The 20482-nt window shown below is 55.2% G+C and overlaps 1 protein-coding gene across 1 annotated transcript in view; it reads left to right on the top strand.

The window, feature by feature from the left end:
* The window catches only part of DUOX1 (dual oxidase 1), a 30049-nt gene extending 10416 nt beyond the window's left edge, over nucleotides 1-19633 (top strand). Inside the window, 20 exon segments of the mRNA XM_032417523.1 lie at nucleotides 77-214; nucleotides 879-992; nucleotides 1729-1928; nucleotides 2548-2733; nucleotides 4833-5058; nucleotides 5329-5422; nucleotides 5687-5862; nucleotides 7777-7846; nucleotides 8243-8368; nucleotides 8814-8992; nucleotides 9158-9388; nucleotides 9933-10032; nucleotides 10293-10342; nucleotides 11720-11847; nucleotides 15633-15786; nucleotides 16205-16437; nucleotides 16685-16843; nucleotides 17910-18065; nucleotides 18312-18440; nucleotides 19105-19633. Coding sequence (XP_032273414.1) covers nucleotides 77-214; nucleotides 879-992; nucleotides 1729-1928; nucleotides 2548-2733; nucleotides 4833-5058; nucleotides 5329-5422; nucleotides 5687-5862; nucleotides 7777-7846; nucleotides 8243-8368; nucleotides 8814-8992; nucleotides 9158-9388; nucleotides 9933-10032; nucleotides 10293-10342; nucleotides 11720-11847; nucleotides 15633-15786; nucleotides 16205-16437; nucleotides 16685-16843; nucleotides 17910-18065; nucleotides 18312-18440; nucleotides 19105-19227 — 2972 coding nt within the window. The 3' untranslated portion in view covers nucleotides 19228-19633.
* The last annotated feature ends 849 nt before the right edge of the window (nucleotides 19634-20482 follow it).

Raw genomic sequence — 20482 nt, forward strand, 5'->3', positions numbered from 1 at the left:
TAACCTCCTCGGTGATTCTGTGCCAGAGTCTCTGGCCCAGCACGCCCCAGGACTCTAGCTTCCTCTGTCTCCCCAGGAGACCCCTGCCCGCAGCCAAGACAACTCAGCACTGAGGGCCTGCCAGCCTGTGGTCCCTCCATCATGCGGGACTATTTTGAAGGCAGTGGATTTGGCTTTGGGGTCACGATCGGGACTCTCTGCTGCTTCCCCCTGGGTAAAAGTGATGGGCAGGGTGGTGTTGGGTGAAATGCATAAGCTAAGGGGTGGCAGTGGGGTGGTTTCATCTCTAACAACTGACCATGCGGAGTACTGTTTCTTTGGGCACATGACGAAAACATCAGAGCAGGAGGGGACATGAGAAGTGTCTGACCTGCAGATAAGTCAGCTCCAGGGAAATTTGCCTTCCTGTTCTCCTGGGGTCCCTCCAGGGCCTAGGTTGGTCAGGAGCCACAAGGAATCTGTATTTCACAGTTATTTGCAGGAGCCTGGGCCTGGGAAACTGTCCGAGGCAAACCCTGCTTGAGAACCAGTTGAGAACTAGCTGGGGCAAAGGCTTGAGACTTAGAGTTCGGCATGGCTGTGTGTGAGTCCACCAGCTGTATGGCAGAGTGGGTCCAGTCTCTGGCACAAGGACTCTGGCCTTAGTCTCTGGCTAGGAAGGGACCTGAGTGGTGGAAGCAGCAGAGGCTGTGTTGGCATCTTACCCAAAGCTCCTTCCCCACCCCTACCCCACTCCCCACCAGGGAGCTTCACAGTTTGAGACAATTGAATGAGCCGACCTAGGAGGTGGGGAGAGCAGGGGGTCTTGCCAAGGAAAGGGGCCACTGATCTCAGACTCCTACCTTCCTCTGAGCATCCTCCTGCCTCTGCCCTCTCAGTGAGCCTGCTTAGTGCCTGGATTGTTGCCCGGCTCCGAAGGAGAAATTTCAAGAGGCTCCAGGGCCAGGACCGCCAGAGCATCATGTCTGAGAAACTCGTGGGGGGCATGGAAGGTAGGCCTGGAGCTGGCCAGCGTGCTGTGGGGGGAGGACATGACTCAGGGCTGCAGACTGCTCCCACCCCAGCAGCCTAAGGAAAAGGCCTCCCTTTTCTAGGCCTCCAAGCAGGTCAGGGCAGGTGGGAAAAGCCATGGAGGCGTCAGGTGGAGATTGGACCTGGAGTCCTCCACCCTCCATAGATCCTCCCCGTGGTCCCACATAAAGGGGATGTGATAGACTCAGGGCGGGGAGTCACAGGGCCTTGACTACATTTCATAGGCTTACCATGACTCTCTAGAATCCTCGGCAACAGATGCTTTGCGGCATCTTACACTGGAATTTCAGGCAACAGAGAAGTAATTAATGAAGGTCCAGAGTCACACTGATGGAGGATTGGAATCTTGATTCTACCACTTGAGCTTTTGGGCCTTAGGCAGATTTTTTAATTTCTCTAAACCCATTTTTTTTATCTGTAAAACAGGAATAATAATAGCACTTACCTCATGAAAGTTTATGAAGATTATATTAACTAGTTCATGCCAAGTACTTGGTACAGTATTGGGCACACAGTAAACACTCAGGAAATGGTAGTTATTCTTCACGTGGGCTAGAGGCACAGCAGGACTGTTGGGGAGGGGATGACCCTCAGTACTCAAGAAGGGGCCAGGAACTACGGAGGCCCTGACCTAACTCCAGCCCTAAGCCAGCCTCCTTTGTCCTGGCCCCAGCTGACCCAGCCCTGTCTCTCCAGCATTGGAATGGCAGGGCCACAAGGAGCCCTCCCGGCCTGTGCTGGTGCACCTGCAGCCTGGGCAGATCTGCGTGGTGGACGGCAGGCTCTCTGTGCTCCGCACCATCCAGCTGCGGCCCCCGCAGCAGGTCAGCCTCATCCTGTCCGGCAACCGCGGACGCCGCGCCCTCCTGCTCAAGATCCCCAAGGAGTATGACCTGGTATGGCCCAGCTGGTCCTATTCCTGCTCCATAGCCAGGGAGGCAGCCAGGTGGAGGGGAAGGAGCACTGAATCAGGCAGGGTTTCTGGCTTTTAGTTCCTGGCTGTAGTACCTGATAGAGAAACGCGAACACATTCATCCTGCTCTGGGCCTGTGGGGTGACATGATCTCCACAGTGCCTTTTTCATGTACAGTCTTCCTCCCCCCTTTCTAAGGATGCTTTGGTGGGTCCTAGCTGGGAGTCCTTGGAAGGAGTCAGGCCCTCTTCCCTGCCCCCTGATTTTAGGATCTAGTGAATTGTTAGAGATTTTGGAGGGGAACTCAACCAGAGGCTGATTTTCAGCTCTCTCTGGCTCCCGGTCCCCTCCGTCATCTGTCCTCCCCACCTTCCCTTCTCTTCTCCAGTGCGAACAGAGAGGGAAGGATGACTGCAGACATATGTCTCTGAATGCAGTCTCTGTGCCTATAATCGAGCCCAGAACCCCACCGAGCCCAGGACATACCAGTAAATCCCTTTTACAAGGGCACTCTTCCCAGTGGCCCCTGACAAAACTCACGCAAAGCCCCTGGCCCCAGGAGGCCTCGACAAATGGTTGCTCTCCCTGTCGCCACTCTGTAGGTGCTGCTATTTAACCTGGAGGCAGAGCGGCAGGTGCTGGTGGAAAACCTTCGGGGGACCCTGAAGGAGAGCGGGCTGAGGTTCCAGGAGTGGGAGCTGCGGGAGCAGGAGCTGATGAGGGCGGCCGTGACGCTAGAGCAGAGGAGCCACCTCCTGGAGACCTTTTTCAGGCACCTTTTCTCCCAGGTGTGTAGCTAGGCTCAGGTCTGTCGCTGCATGTCTGCCTATGGTGGTGCCCTCACCTGCAGGCGGCCGTGGGCTGACTCCAGGGAAGTCAGGAGCCCTGACACTACTAATCAGGTCTGCTGCGTTTTGGGCCCAACCACCTGGCCTCTCTGTAAGAAGATGCTCCGCAGCGCCTACCTGTGGGACTCCAGGGAGGCCACGTCAGGAGCTTATCTGCATGTGTCACTCAGTGTGCTCCTCAGGGCTGTCCAGCCTTTCTGCCCTCACTTAACTCATCCTGGCCAAATGCTCGCAGAAACCCAGGGTCAGTGTGGGGGCAGTGAGGACCCTTGGTCCCCCATCCTTGTTGGAGTGCAGCTGCCAGAGGCCTCCATGGGACATTGGTGCCCACCTTGCAGACTTCCATGAACTATTGAGAGGGTGTGGTGAAACCAGGAAGAGAAATGCAAGGACTTGCACCCATATCTGGCACAGACATAAAGCCGCCTGGGTCCAAAAGGGTGGAGAGGAGACGCTTGGTAAGAGATAAGATCCATTCAGCCTAGGCCCCGCTCAAAGAGTTTGTCACCCCTCTGGGAAGAAAGAACAGACACAGAAAGGAAGATAACCAGCACTTCAGAATAATGGCTACAAAACTGAGCCATGAGATAAGCAGTGTAGGAGTTCAGAAAAGGTGGTGAGTCTTCAGGCCGGTGGACGGTCGTGGTTCGGGTCAGATTTGGCGAGGACTTAAAAAGAGGTAAAAATTTTTTGGCTCAGAGGAAAGGAGCAGGGGGGACTGAGCAGAGGTGCCCAGTAGAAGGGCAAAAAAATTAATGTTTGAGGAGAAGGAGCAGGGTTAGCTGGCCCGGGAGAGGATTTGTGAGGGAAGCGACCATTTAATGGTCATTTACGATGTGCCAGGCACATGGCTTTTGTCATTTACTCCCCAAGCCCGTTGAACTTGAGTATGCACTAGAATGAAGGGACCCTCAGGTGGGGAGACTCATTGCCAGGGCCCAGGTAGGGCTGGGGCACATGCACTCAGTTCGGGACCCATCAGGGCTATGGGGACTCCTTGTGCTGGGGGTGTGAGGGTGTGCTACTGTGTCTTGGGGATAGCTGCCAACCCTCTCTGTCTGCACAGTACTTCCAGGTTTCAAGATGTTTTCCATACAGCGTCTCTTGTTGATTCTCACAATAGCCCTGTGAGATAAGTAAGGCAGGTAAGAAAAATGAATGCCAGACAACTGGAGAGACTTGCCTGAAGTCACACAGCAAGTGGGTGGCAGAGCTGGGACAGGAACCCGGTCTTTCGCCTCCAGCCCCAGGCTCTTTCCACTAAAGCTCCTTGTTTGAAGCAACAAGGTTTGCCTCATGAAACCACAGCCAGGTTGGGACTGGGGGCCCCCGGTTGACAGGCAGGAGAAATAAGTGCTGTGGCCTGAGGCCTGCCTGCTTCCCTCACCGCCTGTTCTGATGCTGGGGCAGCCCCTGGGCGGGCTGAAGATAGCCCACCGTGAGAATTCCCCTTTCCCAAGCACAACTTTTTCTCAACTCAGCTGAGGCTTTTTCTCAGTCAAAACGCCTTTGGGTGTTAAGAGCAAGCTAGTACTGACAAAGGGTCAGTTGACTCTGAGGCTATGGTGATGTCTCAGGAGTTCCAAAGGGAGGACTGTGACCTGGCCTGGAAGGGGCAAGGAAAGGGAGAGTTGCCAGCAAACAAGGTCACTCACTTCTCTCTCGGCCTGCCTCGTTTTCTGTGTGTTTACTTCCCTCTGTCTGTGTCCCTGAGCACTTGGAAGAACATGATGGTCCACCACTTTTGAGTTTTCTTGTGCTCAGGTGAAGACAGACCTGGGACCTCTTAGTCCCAATTCCAGATCGTCTGCTTGTGTCAAGTGTGCATGCCTGGTCCAATCGGCTAACACAGAGGGCCAGGGCTCTGTAGAAGAAATGGCCCCAGGGACTACCTGCTGGGCACAGGGTAGGTGCTCAGGAGATAGGGTGCTGGGCAGAAACCTGGAAAAGGTGGATCCTACAAGGCTCAGCTTGACTTCAAATCAAGGAAACCTTGTCTCCTTCTCTGTCTCTCTCCCTCTGCTGCTGCCCAAGTGCAGGTGCTGGACATCGACCAGGCGGACGCAGGGACCCTGCCCCTGGACTCATCACAGAAGGTACGGGAGGCCCTGACTTGCGAGCTGAGCAGAGCTGAGTTTGCCGAGTCCCTGGGCCTCAAGCCCCAGGACATGTTTGTGGAGTCCATGTTCTCCCTGGCTGACAAAGATGGCAATGGCTACCTGTCCTTCCGGGAGTTTCTGGACATCCTGGTGGTCTTCATGAAAGGTAGGGGAGAAGGGAGTGATTGTCCAGGTAGGAGAAGATGGAAGGGGCTAGAGACTGAGGCTGAAGGGTAGCTGACCCATTGGAGATGGGGAAGTGCCAGATCAGGTCTCCAGCCACGGCAGACATCTGGGAGCACCCAGGTAGAGCTCAGGAAGCACAATGACCCCTTGTTGTGTTCAGCAGTGGGTCACACTCATGTGAGGCCCCTTCTGGCCAGCCTGGGGTTTAGGCAGGTAGGTTGGGGCTCTCACGGGGTCCTCTTCCTCCCAGGCTCTCCTGAGGAGAAGTCTCGCCTTATGTTCCGCATGTATGACTTTGATGGGAATGGTCTCATTTCCAAGGACGAGTTCATCAGGATGCTGAGGTTGGTCCTGTAGCATGGCCAGAAGAGTGGGCCAGGACAGGGACTGCTGGTGGAAAGAAGTGGGGGCATGAAGGTGGGAGCAGGAGGGTAAAGAGCTGGGGCCATATAGCCAAAGACTATTATAACTAGGAGGGGGCTTGGGATTTGGCCAGTTGGGGACCTTCCATGTGGGCTCGGAAGGCCTGGTGGGATGGCCAGTAGGCCCTCCTGTCTAGGCCTCAGGCTTCTTTTCAGGGCCTGATGGCTTCCCTCCCCCAACCCCAGGTCCTTCATCGAGATCTCCAACAACTGCCTGTCCAAGGCCCAGCTAACAGAGGTGGTGGAGTCCATGTTCCGGGAGTCTGGCTTCCAGGATAAGGAGGAGCTGACATGGGAGGACTTCCACTTCATGCTGCGGGACCATGACAGCGAGCTCCGATTCACGCAGCTCTGCGTCAAAGGTGGGGCAGCCTGGCCTTGGGGCTGACTGACGTAACCATTAGACATGGCAGGCACAGTGCATCAGGCCCACCTACTTTTAGGAGCCCACAGAAATGTTTTAATCTCTTTTAAAATCAGAAGAATGAATGAATATAATAATAATGAATAGGTGATAATATATCCAGCCTGGATTATATCCTTTTATATACCGACACGGTTGTAAAAAATATTTATCTTTTATAAATATATGTATATACTTTTTTTTTTTAAGGGTGGAAGTGGTTTAAGAAGGTGACAGTGCCTAGGGCCCACAAAAGTCCTAATGCAGCTTTGCTCCCAGGGTGGGCAGTGTCAGGATGGGGTGCGGGACAGCAGATAGAATTCTGCTTCTCCCAGCTCTCTGTCAAAGGCCCCTGTGCCGGGTGCCCAGGACCAGTGGAAACAGTGTCTCCTTGTTACAGCCCTAACCAGGCCATATTCGCCTGAGCTAGGGTGTCTGGTGGCGGGGGGTGGGGGGGTGGGGGGGTTTGTTTGCCTTTATATCCCTTGGCTGAGTGCTCAGTTAATGTTTGCTTGAGGACATGGAGAGACCCACTTCTGTTGTCCTTCCCCCTACTTCCTGTCCCACCTGTGTCTGACTCAGGTGGGTGGGGGCTAGAGCCAGGGTGAGGAAGGGGCAGGTAGCAGGACTCTCTGTGGCCTACTCTGAGCTGTTATGGTACCTTCACAGTTTCTCACTGGGGCATGTTGAGACCAAACCCAGCCCCTCCCAGGATTACGAGAACTTGGGGGAGCTGAGCAGCCCAGATGGGGGAGAGGGGTGAGTTGGGCAGGACACAGCTTACACAGCCCAGGGCTGGAGGAGAGCTGATGGAGTGCAGACCCAGCACTCCTGATTCTTCAGCCTCTCACTTTTCCCAGGCAGCGAGGGCAGTAGGCACCCGGGCCTGAGGGCAGAGCAGGGGCAGGTGCCTGAAGGTGAGCCCAGGCCAGAGTCCCAGGAACATCCATCCAGCCCCTGGGGTGGAAGACCAGGCTGGGGGAGTGAGGATTATGTAGAAGGGTAGCACTGAGTCCTATTTTGTTTTGTTTTTAATTGTTGTTGTGCCTTGTTGTTTCCTTCAGACTTTACTATGAAACATTTTAAATATACCTACAGAAAAGTTACAAGAATAGCACAAGGAGCATCCCTTTACCCTTTCCACCTAGATTTGCCTTTTGTTACCATTTTGCCACACTTGCTGTTTGCTAAAATTTGAGGGATAAAGATCTATACTTTGTTATAAACATTCTTATTTTATGAAATTCAGCTTAATCACTTTTGCCCTCTGGGCTGTAGACCAGGGTAATCTTCAAGACTGGTTTAGCACTTGGAAGTGACCTGGAGATCCTCAGGTCTCCTGTGAGAACATGGCTTTGCAGCTCAGTCCTGCCCTGCCCCTCAGTGCTCAACCCAGACAGAGAGGAATGGGTGGCTCATGGCAGAGTATTTCCCCCCCAACATTTTATTATGAACATTTTTAAACACAGGAAAGTGGCAAGAATTTTATGGTGATCTCCATATATGCGCCACCTAGAGCTACATTTAATTCCCAGGAGGTTTTAAGCTGAAGGGTTTAGCAGGGTTTTTGTGGCAGAATGGTCTCAGCGGGCAGGTTGCACACAGTTCCTGAACTCCACCCCATAAGCCTGATACCAGTCCCAGGAGTGGGGCTGAAGGTGGACATGCATCCAGGGGACACTGCCGGGCCAGCTTTGTTTCAGGCCTTCTCCCTGCCCACTCATGGCTGGGTCTGGCTCCCACTGGTGGCACAGGCTGAGGCTGGGACACCCAAAGCCAAGGGTACTGGCCAAGGACCCTCTACAGTATGGACATGGGGTGAGTACCAGGTCTTCCTGGGCTCTGGGCCCTGAGCTGTTGCTCTGTGTTATAGGGGTGGAGGTGCCAGAAGTCATCAAGGATCTCTGCCGGAGAGCCTCCTACATCAGCCAGGAAAAGATCTGGTGAGTCCTCCTTGGAGGAATGTTGGAGGGAGGGCTGGATGGGGGCGTTGCCTTTTCTCTCCCCAGAAGGCCTGGGATCAGCGGCTCTACCAGCCTACGGTAGTGGCTTCATGCAAATTAGAAGAAAGGGCTCCTTGCTTTAGGCAGACCCAGCCCTGCGCCAGGAAGAGCAGAGAGCCTGCTGCCAAGGTCACATGCCCTTGTGAAGGGCCCAGCTGTATGTGTATCCCCAGGATCTAATTCATTCTCTCTCTAGGTCTCAGTGGGAATCCTGCTGTCCCCTGCCTGAGAGCTCTGACCCTTCCTCCATAGAGTCGGTCTGAGGACAGACCAGGGGCAGCAGAGGATCGAGTGGCTCAGGTGGCCAAAATCCTATCTCTCTCATTCCTGTCCTAGTCCCTCCCCCAGAGTGAGTGCTCACTGTCCCCACAGCAACGCTGATGTGGAGTGTGCAGCACAGAGACTACAGTGCCCCATGGACACAGACCCTCCCCAGGAGATTCGACGGAGGTTTGGCAAGAAGTACGCCTGCTCCTCTCCTCAAGCCCAGGCGGTTCATCCATCCCTTTAGCATGCAGGGGTGCAGGCAGGATGCATAGTTCATGCCCGGGAAGATCACAGTCTGACAAGATGGACTGGCACATTGATAATTACAGTGTCCCACTGATGAACGTTGCAGTAGTGGTCAGAGCAAGGGGCTTCAGAGCTCAGGGAAGTGCTCACCTCTGCCTGGGAAGTCAAGGCAGGCTTCCTGGAGGGGGGGTCTTCTGAGCTTCCAGTAAAGGGTGAGAACGGAGCAGGGTAAGAACACGGAGCGGCAGACTGGGAGGGGAGAGGGCTGTCTGAGTGTGAGTGGGAACTGGGCTAGAGGGAGTGCATCCCCTGGGATGAACTGACCAAGTGAGCACTTACAAGGCTGTCCCTATGCGGGGGTGCATAGCCAGAGCCAAGACTTCCTGTTCCCCAGGGTAACATCGTTCCAGCCCCTGCTGTTCACGGAGGCTCACCGGGAGAAGTTTCAACGGGGCCGGCGCCACCAGACCTTGCAGCAGTTCAAGCGCTTCATCGAGAACTACCGCCGCCACATTGGCTGCGTGGCTGTGTTCTACGCCATCACCGGGGGCCTTTTCCTGGAGCGGGCCTACTGTGAGTGCAGGCAGCTCTGGGGTCGGGGCTCCTGTGGGTGCAAGGGGCCTGCTTGAACAGAGGCTGCGGGGGTGGGGGGGGACGGCCTGTGTGAGGGGTGGCGCCTCTCAGCGGGGCTCTCTCCTCCACACTGCTCCCCTCTTACCCGCCTGGGCTCCCCAACAGACTACGCCTTCGGGGCTCACCATATGGGCATCACGGACACCACCCGTGTGGGCATCATCCTGTCCCGGGGCACGGCCGCCAGCATCTCTTTCATGTTCTCCTACATCCTGCTCACCATGTGCCGCAACCTCATCACCTTCCTGCGAGAGACCTTCCTCAACCGCTACGTGCCCTTCGACGCCGCCGTGGACTTCCATCGGCTCATTGCCTCCACGGCCATCGTCCTCACAGGCAGGGCCCCGGAGTCCCAGGGGTTCTGTCCACGTCCTCCTGCTCCCTGCTGCCTGCCCCTCCTCTCTTTTGTGCTTCAGTGTAAGCCCTAGATGTCCTTCTCAGAAGGATGGAGCTGGCCCTGCAGTAGTGTGAAGTGAGCCCAGGAGCAACCCCCCCCCGCCCCGGGGCTCTTCCCATGCTTTCAGGGCCACCTCACCAGCCTCCAGCTGACAAGTTACCCACACCCCAGAAGGAGGGCACATCATGTGCAATCTCTCCCAGCTTTTATGTTGTAAAACATTATCTGTGAGAGAAACCCAAAGAATGAACTTCTAGTGGTATAATTTCAGACTCCTGTGACTGTGCTCGTCGATGGTATATATGGGGGCGCGGTGGGGGTGGGGACGGCCAGGAAGATGATTAGCAATCAGAAGTGCAGGCCCCTAGGGTCCTTCAGGCCCCCAAGGCCGGGCGCCTGGAATCCTCCAACTTGGGCTAAATGGGTTGAACACCCCCACCAGGCTCCCCCTGGCTCACTCCCACCCTGTCTGGTCTTCCTTAGTCTTGCACAGTGCGGGCCATGTGGTGAATGTGTACCTGTTCTCCATCAGCCCACTCAGCGTCCTCTCCTGCCTCTTCCCTGGACTCTTCCATGACGATGGGTGAGTGAGTGGGCGACACTGTGTGTGTGTGTGTGTGTGTGTGTGTGTGTGTGTGTGTGTGAAGGTGGGGGGAATTCTCTTGGCTCAGAGGAAAATCACCTTCCAGGCTATAGGACAGACAATGACTAGCCAGAGCCCTGGCCCCAACTGGGCAGAAAGGGAGACTGGTGGCTGGGTTGGGGTATTTCCTCTGGAGGATTCTTTCTGGAAGTCCCAGACATCTCCTCTCAGCATCCTTCCTTGCTTTCCCTTCTCCACAGGTCTGAGTTTCCCCAGAAGTATTACTGGTGGTTCTTCCAGACTGTGCCAGGTGAGAGCCCTCCCTGCTCTAAATTTCTGGGTCTGGCTCTGAGCTCTGGGCTCTGGGTTCGATCTGCCATAAGGCAAGCCCACTAGCACTCACTCAGCTCTCATGGTGGGCCAGGCTCTGCCCTCTGGTCCTGAGGACTCTCCTGGGCAGTAGGAGCTTCTGCTCTCCAGTCCTTCTCTTGGAAGCTTGGTTGGGCTCCTGCCCCAACTCTGAACATCCTCCTTCCATGGAATGGGAGTGGACCCCCTCTCCCCCCACCCCAACATACACACCTACCATGACAGTGGCTTTGAGGAATGCTGTGCCCCAGCTGCATGGTGGAGGGACCGGGCTTGTCCAGAAAGGCAGAGCCCCCCGCCCCTTATAGTCTGTCTTGACAAGAGCTGTTTAGGGACAAATTCCTAACTCCCCATAATTGCCCATTTTAGAACTATTAGCTGTGAATCTATTCAAAAGCTTCTTGAATCTATTTATATTTTCAGTCTGTTTCCTCCTAGGGGTAACACATTTTCTACACTCCTCTCTGTGAAACACAGCATTTTTTTTTTTTAATCCTAAAACAATCTGCTTTGAACTTCAGAGTGCTTGCTAATCCCTGCACACTGGGATTTAGTGGATAAGGCTATGTTTATGCCCTCCTCTCTGCTCAGGCCTTTACAGGCTTTGGTTAGATCCCTTCTTCACCTCTGCTTTTCCATACTGCAGGGCTCTAATCTTCGTAATTTCTGCCTTGCTCCTCCTTGATCGCTTGAGGGGCCATTCTCTGGCCCTGCACTCCCGTCCTGAATCTAGTATTGCTCTCTTGTGTGCCCCGGGTCTGGGATCTCCTGTGAGAGGAGGGACCTCCCACCAACACTGGGCTGAACCCAGGGGGCTCAGGTGGTCACGCTTACTCACTAATGGCCCCAGCTCATGCTGTGGTAGCCACGTCGGGGCTACGGGATCATAGACCGAGTCTTGACTCCATGGGGGCGGGGCCTGCAATGTCCAGAGTCTGACCCAGAGGGCCCAGAGTAGATGCCCTATGTGTTCATTCCATCAGCACATGTTTATGTGAGTCCCCCAGGAGGCGCTAGGATTCTGTGCTGAACCAGCAACAGCCTGGTCCCTGTTCTTGTGGGTCTGACAGTCAGGGAAGTGACAGACAAAACAAATGATACCGGTACTTGAAAAATAACAATCGGGACAAGGCCTTGGAGGGGCAAGCAGAGTCTGTTGAAATAAAGGCACCTGTGATCAGTGGTGTGCGAGAACAGAGGAGAAGCCTGGGCTTCCACGGCCCCCACCCGGAGCAATGAAGTGGGACGGGGACCCTGACCCATGGCAGCCTCAGAACAGCCCCGCTCCTCTGCCCTTCACCCCATGTTCATTTTGCAGGCCTCACAGGGGTCCTGCTGCTCCTGATCCTGGCCATCATGTATGTCTTTGCCTCCCACCACTTCCGGCGCCACAGCTTCCGGGGCTTCTGGCTGACCCACCACCTCTACATCCTGCTCTATGTGCTGGTGAGGGCTACTGGGGTCTTGGCAGGATGATCCCAGGGAGGCCATGAGGGCTGAGACATCAGTTCTCTGTCCCCTTAGTCATTTCAGGAATCCCCTCCACTTCTCACTTCAAAGCTGGAGAGTATAGTGGGGGGCTGTCAAGCAGACGGACCTAGGGATGCAGTGCCTGGAAGACGGATGCCTGGGCATGGGTCTGGCATGGGTCTGGCAGTGGCAACCCTACCAGGCTGGTCTCATTCCTTGCAGATACCCCCACATTGTTTCTGCCCAGCCAGTCATTCCCCAGTTCCGGTGGCTGGTGTGAGCTCCTGGGTGGACTGCCCACCTTCACGGGAGCATCACCCTTTTTTTTAGAGAAACGTATCTTAATTTGGTTCTGCCACTTTTGTTCTGATCCTGTTTTCTGGGGTGTCAGCACCCCACCCAGTGAAGTGCCACTTGTAGAGTTAACGAGCTTGCTCAAAATGTCTTCACTTGGACTGTTGATAAGATGGATTTTTAAGACTACCTGTTCCCTTTCCTTCTCTTAACCCGGGCTCCTGCCTCCCTTCCTTCACATTCCCTCCCTTCTCTTGTCCTGTTCCCTTTACCTTCCCTGGGTTTGCCATCAGCTGCGTCAGCTAATTCAATCCAGAGCTGACTCTGATCTGTGCCTGTGTCATGGCTCTGCTTGGCCTGCCTTCCTCACGGACACAGGCAGTTCCTTCCCTAAAGAGCACCTGAGGGTCCTGCTGAGAAGCTAAACTAAGTCCCAAGGCCCCAGCATCCCCACCAACGATAGCTTGGCTGCCAGCATTCAGAAGCTCAGAGTCCAGATGGTTGCCATCTGTCACCTGGCTCCAGGCAGAACTACACAGGGTCCTGAGACAGAGGGAGACAGTCCATCATGGCCTGGGTCAGGCTGGCACCCGGGGCTGCCCTGCCTCCTCCCAGGTGCAGTTCTGTCCTCACTGATCAGAGAGTCTGTTTCCCTGTTGCCCAAGGCTCAGCACTTCACGGTTCTGAAGATGACTACCCAGCCTGCACTTAGGTCATTTCCTAGAACTGATGTTTGTTTACAAAGAAATCTCTGCCTTCTTTGGAAGCTGTAGCTAATTTATCCCTCCCTACCCACCCTTGCTAGAGTGGAGCCCTAGCATCCTGGGTTACTGTTTCTGTTAGGAGCAGAAATGATGTTCCTGGTGAAAAAGCAGCTTCTTTGAACTCTATGGGAGACCCAGAAGAGTGGCCAGACTGGCTCTCTGAGACCAAGACCCCTTTCTGACTTATTCCTGGATTTTGGGGATCACTGGGGTTCAGAGCCACCCTTCCTGCCAGCAGGGAAGTCAGCAGCTCAGAAAGGTGCAGGACCTCTGCTGGGTAGTCCTAGCCCTGGCCGCTAGGGAGAGTCTCACCTGGGGGGATATCAGGGCTGAAATACCCACTTCCTTCCCATCTATCCCTGGTGTGTCCACTTGACTTGGGGCAGAAAGAGAAGCTACAAGTAAAGGACCCCAGTGTGCAGTCGACCCTGCAGAAGGATGTCCAGGCTCCTGATCCAAGCAGAAGAGGGCAGGGCTAGCTTCCCCAGCCCTCAGCCAACCATGAATCTGCAGCAGCTTTGTCGTTTAAAAGTAGAGCCAACACCAAATGGGATGTATAAACAGAGCAGTATGAGGTCACCCCGACATTGTTCTCAGCCTGGTTCGATGCTCAGGAGGCCTTGGGGGTGCGTGTGGGCTCCATAATGAAAGAGGAACTTGGGGAAACCGGAGCCAGCTCAGGGAAGAGCCCAGAGCGGTTTAAGTTAGTCCTATGGGCAAAGGAACATTAAGCTGGGGAAAAGGAGAGCTGAATGAGGAGCCAGAGTTCAGTTTAATAGTTATCTGTCAAAGGGTCTAGTATGTACTTGTTCGGTGGAGGAGGGGGGCACTCAAAGCTCTGCCCTTAGGAACTTAGGATTTGCTGCAGAGATAAGTGCCATGCACTTGAAATGATCAGAATGAGCAGACAATATAGGATTAACTGCTGAGCTGAGTGTTCCAAACAGTGAGTTATAGTAGCTCACTGAAGGGAGTTTCATTTGGGCCAAACTGGTTAGGGAAGACTTTGGGGAGAAGATGGGACTTGAGCCAAGCCTTAAGGAGAGGTAAGCTAAGATTAGACAAGGCAGAGTGGAATCTGAAGAGCATTCCCGGTAGAAGAAAGGGCATGAGCACTGGTACAGAGGTGGAAATGATGATTCAGGGCACAGAGGGGACCGGCCGTGGATGGCCCCAGGGCATTAGGTGGTGGCAGGACCTGTGTGGACTGCGGTGGCCGCTGAGGGGCTGTGGCTCAGCAGAGGGGCCGTGCCACATGGGACAGCATAGACAGAGGAGAGCAGAGAGGGAGAAAATCAGGTTTGGGCAACATGCAGGATCAGGGCTGGGAGAAGGAACAGAGAGCCAGTGGAGGAGATGGAAAGTGAGTGGCCCAAGAGAAGCAGCAGACGTGGCAAGGAGTGGGCGGTTGCTGGTGCCACAGAGGGCCAGCCGTGGGAGCAAATGAAAGGGGACCTTGGGGTCTGGCCATTCATGGGGCAGGTGAGCCCCCAGTGAGCAGGTCCTGAGAAGAGGTGGAAACAGGAGCCAGACTGACCAGACTTAGGAGCAAGCAAATGGGAAGCATGGGGGCAAGTCGTGTCTGACTGTGTTAGAGCAGCTTGTTGGGGAAACGACCAGAGCTAGACAATACCTGTCAGGTATTTCAAGGAAAAGGGAGGACTAGTTAGGTGTTCTTAGTCTCCAAAGGGAGAAGACTAATTGGGGAAACTTCTTTTATTAACTCAACAGTTATTAAGTACCTGGATGTGCCAGGCAGTAACTGCTAAGAGCTGAGAGTATGGTAGCAAAAAAAATGGACACCACCGCCCACCAGGGAAAACAACAGAAACATGGAAATGAATGATGAAACATTAGTGTGGATGATGACAAGTGCTCTGACGGGACTTAACTGGGAGATATAACAGAGGACCGAGGGGAAGGCCTGAGGAGGTGGCGTTTCTGCTGAGCCCTGACAAATGACATAGAGGGGTACACCCGGGTGACTGAGGCGGTTAAGTGGCTGCCTTCGGCTCAGGTCATGATCACAGGGTCCTGGGATCGAGCCCCACGTCATGCTCCCTGCTCAGCGGGGAGCCTGCTTCTCCCTCTCCCTCTGCTTCTCCCCACCCCCCACCCCCGCTCATGCTCTTGCTCTCTCTCTCAAATAAATAAATTTTTTAAAAAATGAGACAGAGGTAGCCAGGGAAAGAACCAGGGAGAGGGCATTCCTGGGAGAAGGAACAGCGGGTGCCAAGGTCCTGAAGCAGAGAGGACTTGCCACGTTAGAGGCCAGAGCATGTCAAGGCCTTGTGGTGTAATGGGAAGTCCACTAAGCCTGGTTAAGCTGGGATGGCATGATAAAACGAACTTGAAAAAGTCACACTGGCTGCCTTGAAGAGAATGGGTCACAGTGGGCAGCCCTGTAGAAGACCAGCTAGGAAGCTACTGCAGGAGACCAGGTGAGAGTTAAAGTGGCTGGTTTAGATGGTGCCAGGAAGGCACAAATAGTCTCACTGGTCATGGACGCTCCACAGGATGCGGTTGGGGTTGGGAGTGGTTAGATTTGGGGACCATGGTACACGGATAGGTGGGGATGGAGGGTGCCCGTGGGGGTGGGGTGGGGTGGGGTGGGTGGAGGATGCAAGGGGCTGAGGCCTGAGCCGGCCACAGACATTATTGTAGGTATGGCTTGGTCAGAGCCGAATTCTTCACTCTATCCAGCTCATCATCCACGGCAGCTTCGGCCTGATCCAGCTGCCCCGTTTCCACATCTTCTTCCTGGTCCCAGCACTAATCTATGGGGGAGACAAGCTTGTGAGCCTGAGCCGGAAGAAGGTGGAGATCAGCGTGGTGAAGGCAGAGCTGCTGCCTTCAGGTACCAGCCTCTAGGCTGTCGGGGACCAGCTGGGTAGTTCTGAGAAAGCCCACAGGGCAGTGCCAGAGCCTGGACCTTGCAGTCTCCTGGCCTGACCCAGTGGAGTTGGCAGGGGCCTTGAGGTGGCAGCGATAAGGGAGCTGGCAAGAGAAGCTCTTGGCCAGGGGACCTGAGCCTCTCTCACAACAGAGAGGAGGAGCCTGGGCCAGGCTGCTCCTTTCCCTGCTGACCACCAGCACCAGTGCTGCATTGCCCCTCCTCAGGGTGGACATGGCCCAAGGGGAGTAATGCCTTCTGATGGGTAGAGGCCCTGGCATGTTCCAGAAGGAGAGCTGAGGCTGCAGGTGGGGGAACTTTCTGGAAGCCACAGTGCTGCTGGGTCCTGGATAGCAGCCTCCTGCCCACTTCCTTTCCTCAGGAGTCACCCACCTACAGTTTCAGCGGCCCCAAGGCTTTGAGTACAAGTCGGGACAGTGGGTGCGGATCGCCTGCTTGGCTCTGGGAACCACTGAGTACCACCCGTTCACACTGACTTCTGCACCCCATGAGGACACTCTCAGCCTGCACATCCGGGCGGCAGGGCCCTGGACCACTCGGCTCAGGGAGATCTACTCACCTCCAACGGGAGATGGCTGTGCCAGATACCCGAAGGTGACCAGACCCAGGCCAGATGAGCTACCCGCCCCCACATCCCCTTAGTAGGCCTTGGCCCTGCATCCCCAGGCTCCCCACTGTGTTCTTCCCCTCCGCAATCCAGAGACTGGTCTTTCCAAGTAATGCCATGGTACCCCCTTTCTCCTCACTCCATAAACATACCTGCCTTTCCCTGCCTCCCATTTCTAGCTTCAGAACTATTGTGGTGGTGGAGCTTAACTCAAACCCACTCCTCCTCTTGCAGCTATACCTTGATGGACCATTTGGAGAGGGCCACCAGGAATGGCATAAGTTTGAGGTGTCAGTGCTGGTGGGAGGGGGCATTGGGGTCACCCCCTTTGCCTCCATCCTCAAAGACCTGGTCTTCAAGTCATCAGTCAGCTGCCAAGTGTTCTGTAAGAAGGTGAGTGCCCTCTCCTCCTGCCGACCCGTGGCCCCTGTTCCCTATCACTGTGTCCATCTCTGCCTGTCTCTCCTGCCTCTGTTCTTGGCCTGATCCGGGCAAGGCCCAGTTGGCCTGACCCCAGAGGGGTCAGGATATCCTCAGACCCTAAAGAACAGAGTTGGAGAGGGGTAAAGAAACCCACTCTGTCTTGCAGAGGAGGCCAGCCCCTGAAGGGAGCATTGTCAGCTTGGGAGAAGGAAAGGAACACTTGGGGTGGGGCAGAAGTGAAACTGGCTCTGCTTTCAAGAGGAAAAAGAGGGGAGGTGGCCAGGCAGGGCTGGTGGGCTGGGCTGGTTCCAGGAACACAGCCCAGGCCCTCAGGCCCCCTCCATCCCGGGTCCCTTCACCCCAGCATGGACCTGGTAGCAGGCCCCTGCTTGTCTCTGTGGGCCCGGCAGGTGAGTCAGGGGCACAGGAACGCGGCAGGCAGAGGCCCAGCCATGTGCTGTCAGCTTTCGGAGGGTGCCAGGCAGCTCCCCTGCTCCTCCATCCGTGCCAACTCTGCCTCTGCTTCTTAACCCACGTGGCCCCTGCTTCATCCTCTTCGGAAGTTGGAGGTGGCTCCCTCCGTGGCAACTTCCGTCCTCTGGAGCCCATTCCCATCTGCTCCTGGCAGCCAGCTGGGTCTTTCCTAAGGCTGTTCTGTGACGTGCCCCTTAGTGGAACCCTATCCCTCTGGGCTAGGGTTGCTTGGGAGCCTAGCAGCCTGAGGAGGGCCTATTGGAGGGAGCGGCAGGGCAGGCTCCGTGTGAAAAAGCTGCTTCCCACCCCATCAGACCTTCAGCTCACTTGACAAGTGTCCTTTTTCATCACCCCAGGTTATCCCTCCCTTCTACCTCTCCATGCCCTGGGGTAACCCCCATCTCCCGCCCCAGAGCCTCGCCCTATGGTCCCCGCAGCACTCCATCTCCGCAGTGTGTCTGGGGAGAGGCACAAGCTGACCAAGTTCTATTGCTGTGGGGATCCCTGGGATATAGGGAGCCTGAGCTGAGCCAGGTCCTGAGCTCCCGCCATGTGTCCCCAGATCTACTTCATCTGGGTGACGCGAACCCAGCGGCAGTTTGAGTGGCTGGCTGACATCATCCGGGAGGTGGAGGAGAATGACTGCCAGGACCTGGTGTCCGTGCACATCTACATCACCCAGCTGGCCGAGAAGTTCGACCTCAGGACTACCATGCTGGTAGGTCAGGGCCGGCCGGCCGGGGCAGCTAGGTGGGTACATGGGTTGGTGGAGTGAGGCAGATGACCAGGGCAGGTGGGTGGACAGCCAGGTTCAGCCGGCAGGAGGTACAGAGATGGCGGTCCCGATCCTCAGCCTCCAGCTCCCCCGCCAGCCACCCCATTCTCTGTCTCCTGAGCTGCAGGCTAGCTTGGGCTAGGCACTGACCCTGACTGTCCTTGGCCTGCCCTGCCCCTGTGCCCCCAGTACATCTGTGAGCGGCACTTCCAGAAGGTGCTGAACCGGAGTCTGTTCACGGGCCTGCGCTCCATCACCCACTTTGGCCGCCCCCCCTTCGAGCCCTTCTTCAAGTCCCTGCAGGAGGTCCACCCGCAGGTCAGTCCACCCCACATCAAGGTTCTCCTGGCATTTATCACCTGAGGTCTGAGCAAACCTCCCAACCCAGCTCCATGAGGGAAGGAATTGACTGCTGAGGAGAACTCATCACCCAGGAGATAAGTGGGGATAATGGAATGGAAAAACAGTAGGGGTCACTCTGAGGGGCGAAGGGGGGAAGCAGCCACAGGGACTTGCCACTTCTAAAGCCATGATGCCTGTCCAGAAGGAACAGCTCAGTGATTGAGCTCATCCTTACCATAAACTCAAGAGCTACTCTTACCATGAATACTGAGCCAGCGCTCACCCTAGACACTGATCTTTACCATGAACACTGGGCTAGCCACTACTCTCAGAAATAATGGCCTAGCCCTCAAAGAGACAGTAAGCTAGCCTTTAACTGGAACATTGATTAACCCAGCCCCTATCAGAAACACTGATCATGTACCTGAAGCTGACAGATGCCTTGGAGGGGGTGGAGGTTGGACCCACACAGAGCAAGTCTACCAAAACTGAGCTAGATGTAAACACACCGAGCCATCCCTCACCACACATGATTTGAAGCACACCTTTATCAGAAACATAGAAGGAGCCCTCACCAAGGACTCTTGCCTGTCTTTAACACGAACACCGAGCTAGCCTTCACGTTTCCCTCCCCCAACAGGTCCGGAAGATTGGGGTGTTTAGCTGTGGCCCCCCTGGCATGACCAAGAATGTGGAAAAGGCCTGTCAGCTCATCAATAAGCAGGATCGGACTCACTTCTCCCACCATTATGAGAACTTCTAGGCCTCCTGCCCAGGGGCTCTTCCCACTGCCCAGCTGAGCAGAGGTTTGGGCCCCCACCACGCTCTGTACTTCCTATTTCTGACTCCTTCTGCCTCCTCCTCATTCCTACCTCCCAACCTTGGTCCAGGTGGTCATAGTCAGTCACCCCATATGGGTTCAGAGACCCCCAAGTCCAGAACGTCTCAGCCTGGAGAAGTGGGAGGCACTGTCTGGGCAACAGAGGTTGGGAGGTAGGAGAGCTATTATTACTTTGGGGCAAAGTGACACCTCTTCTTCCAAACTAAGAAAAAGCCTCAAAAGACTGGAGCTGACAAGCAGTGTGTATGTGTATTAGGGGGCTGTGAGCCTAAGGATCAAGTAGGAGCACAGATGCTGGCATCTTGGAACTTCCCCCCCACAACCTCCCCCTCCTCTAGGCTCCCCACTGTCAAAAGGGCTGGCGAATGCCTTGGGGTGGGGTAGAGGCTGGGCCCGCAGAGAGAAGTCTGCAGGAACCCCCTCAGCATCCTAGTCTAACAGCACAACTGATCTTTTCTCCCCAGTTTTTAAACATGTACTGTAGTCAGAATCTGGCCCAATATCTGTGTGGTGCTCCTCAGGCCTTGTCTCTTCTTCCTACTGCAGCAGTCTCCTTTACAAATAAACCACTTTTCTGCACTCTAGGTTTCTTTATTCTGCCCCGGGATGGGGATAGGCACTGGCAGAGAAAGCTACTCAACCAGCCAGCTCACCGAGGCTGGTGCAGACAGTCCTCTGAACTTCCCAGCATCTACTGAATAAAGGAACCAGCTCAGGGCTGAGTGCTTTAGCTGGAGACCCCTTTCCCAGCTCAGGGGCACGCTTCCTGACCGAGGGCCTCTCAGGGTGGCTAGTGTGAGGCTTCTGAAGCCTGATCAGGAAGGGGGGGGGAGAGGTGGGCGTTCATGGAGAAGGTGGGCCAGGCACAAAGTGCAGGTGTGTGTGACAGGACAGAGCAAGAGCCCACAGGGAGCCAGAGTTTGCCTGGCCGGCTCCAGGACCTCCGGGTAACAGGAGTTGACCACCTCTGCCTACATGGGTCTTCCAGGTAAAGAGATGAAAGCAAGGAGACGGATGAGCACATCACCTAAACACTCAGAGCCTGCTTCCTCATCTGCAAAGTGACTCAATACCCTCCAAGATATAGGGCAACCCTCTGAGGGACTTTCTAAAGCAGGGCCCAATTTCAAGTGAGCCTTTCGATTGTCCCTACAGAATTCCTACATTTGTCAGGTCA

The sequence above is a fragment of the Phoca vitulina genome, unplaced genomic scaffold (assembly GCF_004348235.1).
Source record: "Phoca vitulina isolate PV1807 unplaced genomic scaffold, GSC_HSeal_1.0 scaffold20, whole genome shotgun sequence".
In the NCBI taxonomy this organism is placed as follows: domain Eukaryota; kingdom Metazoa; phylum Chordata; class Mammalia; order Carnivora; family Phocidae; genus Phoca; species Phoca vitulina.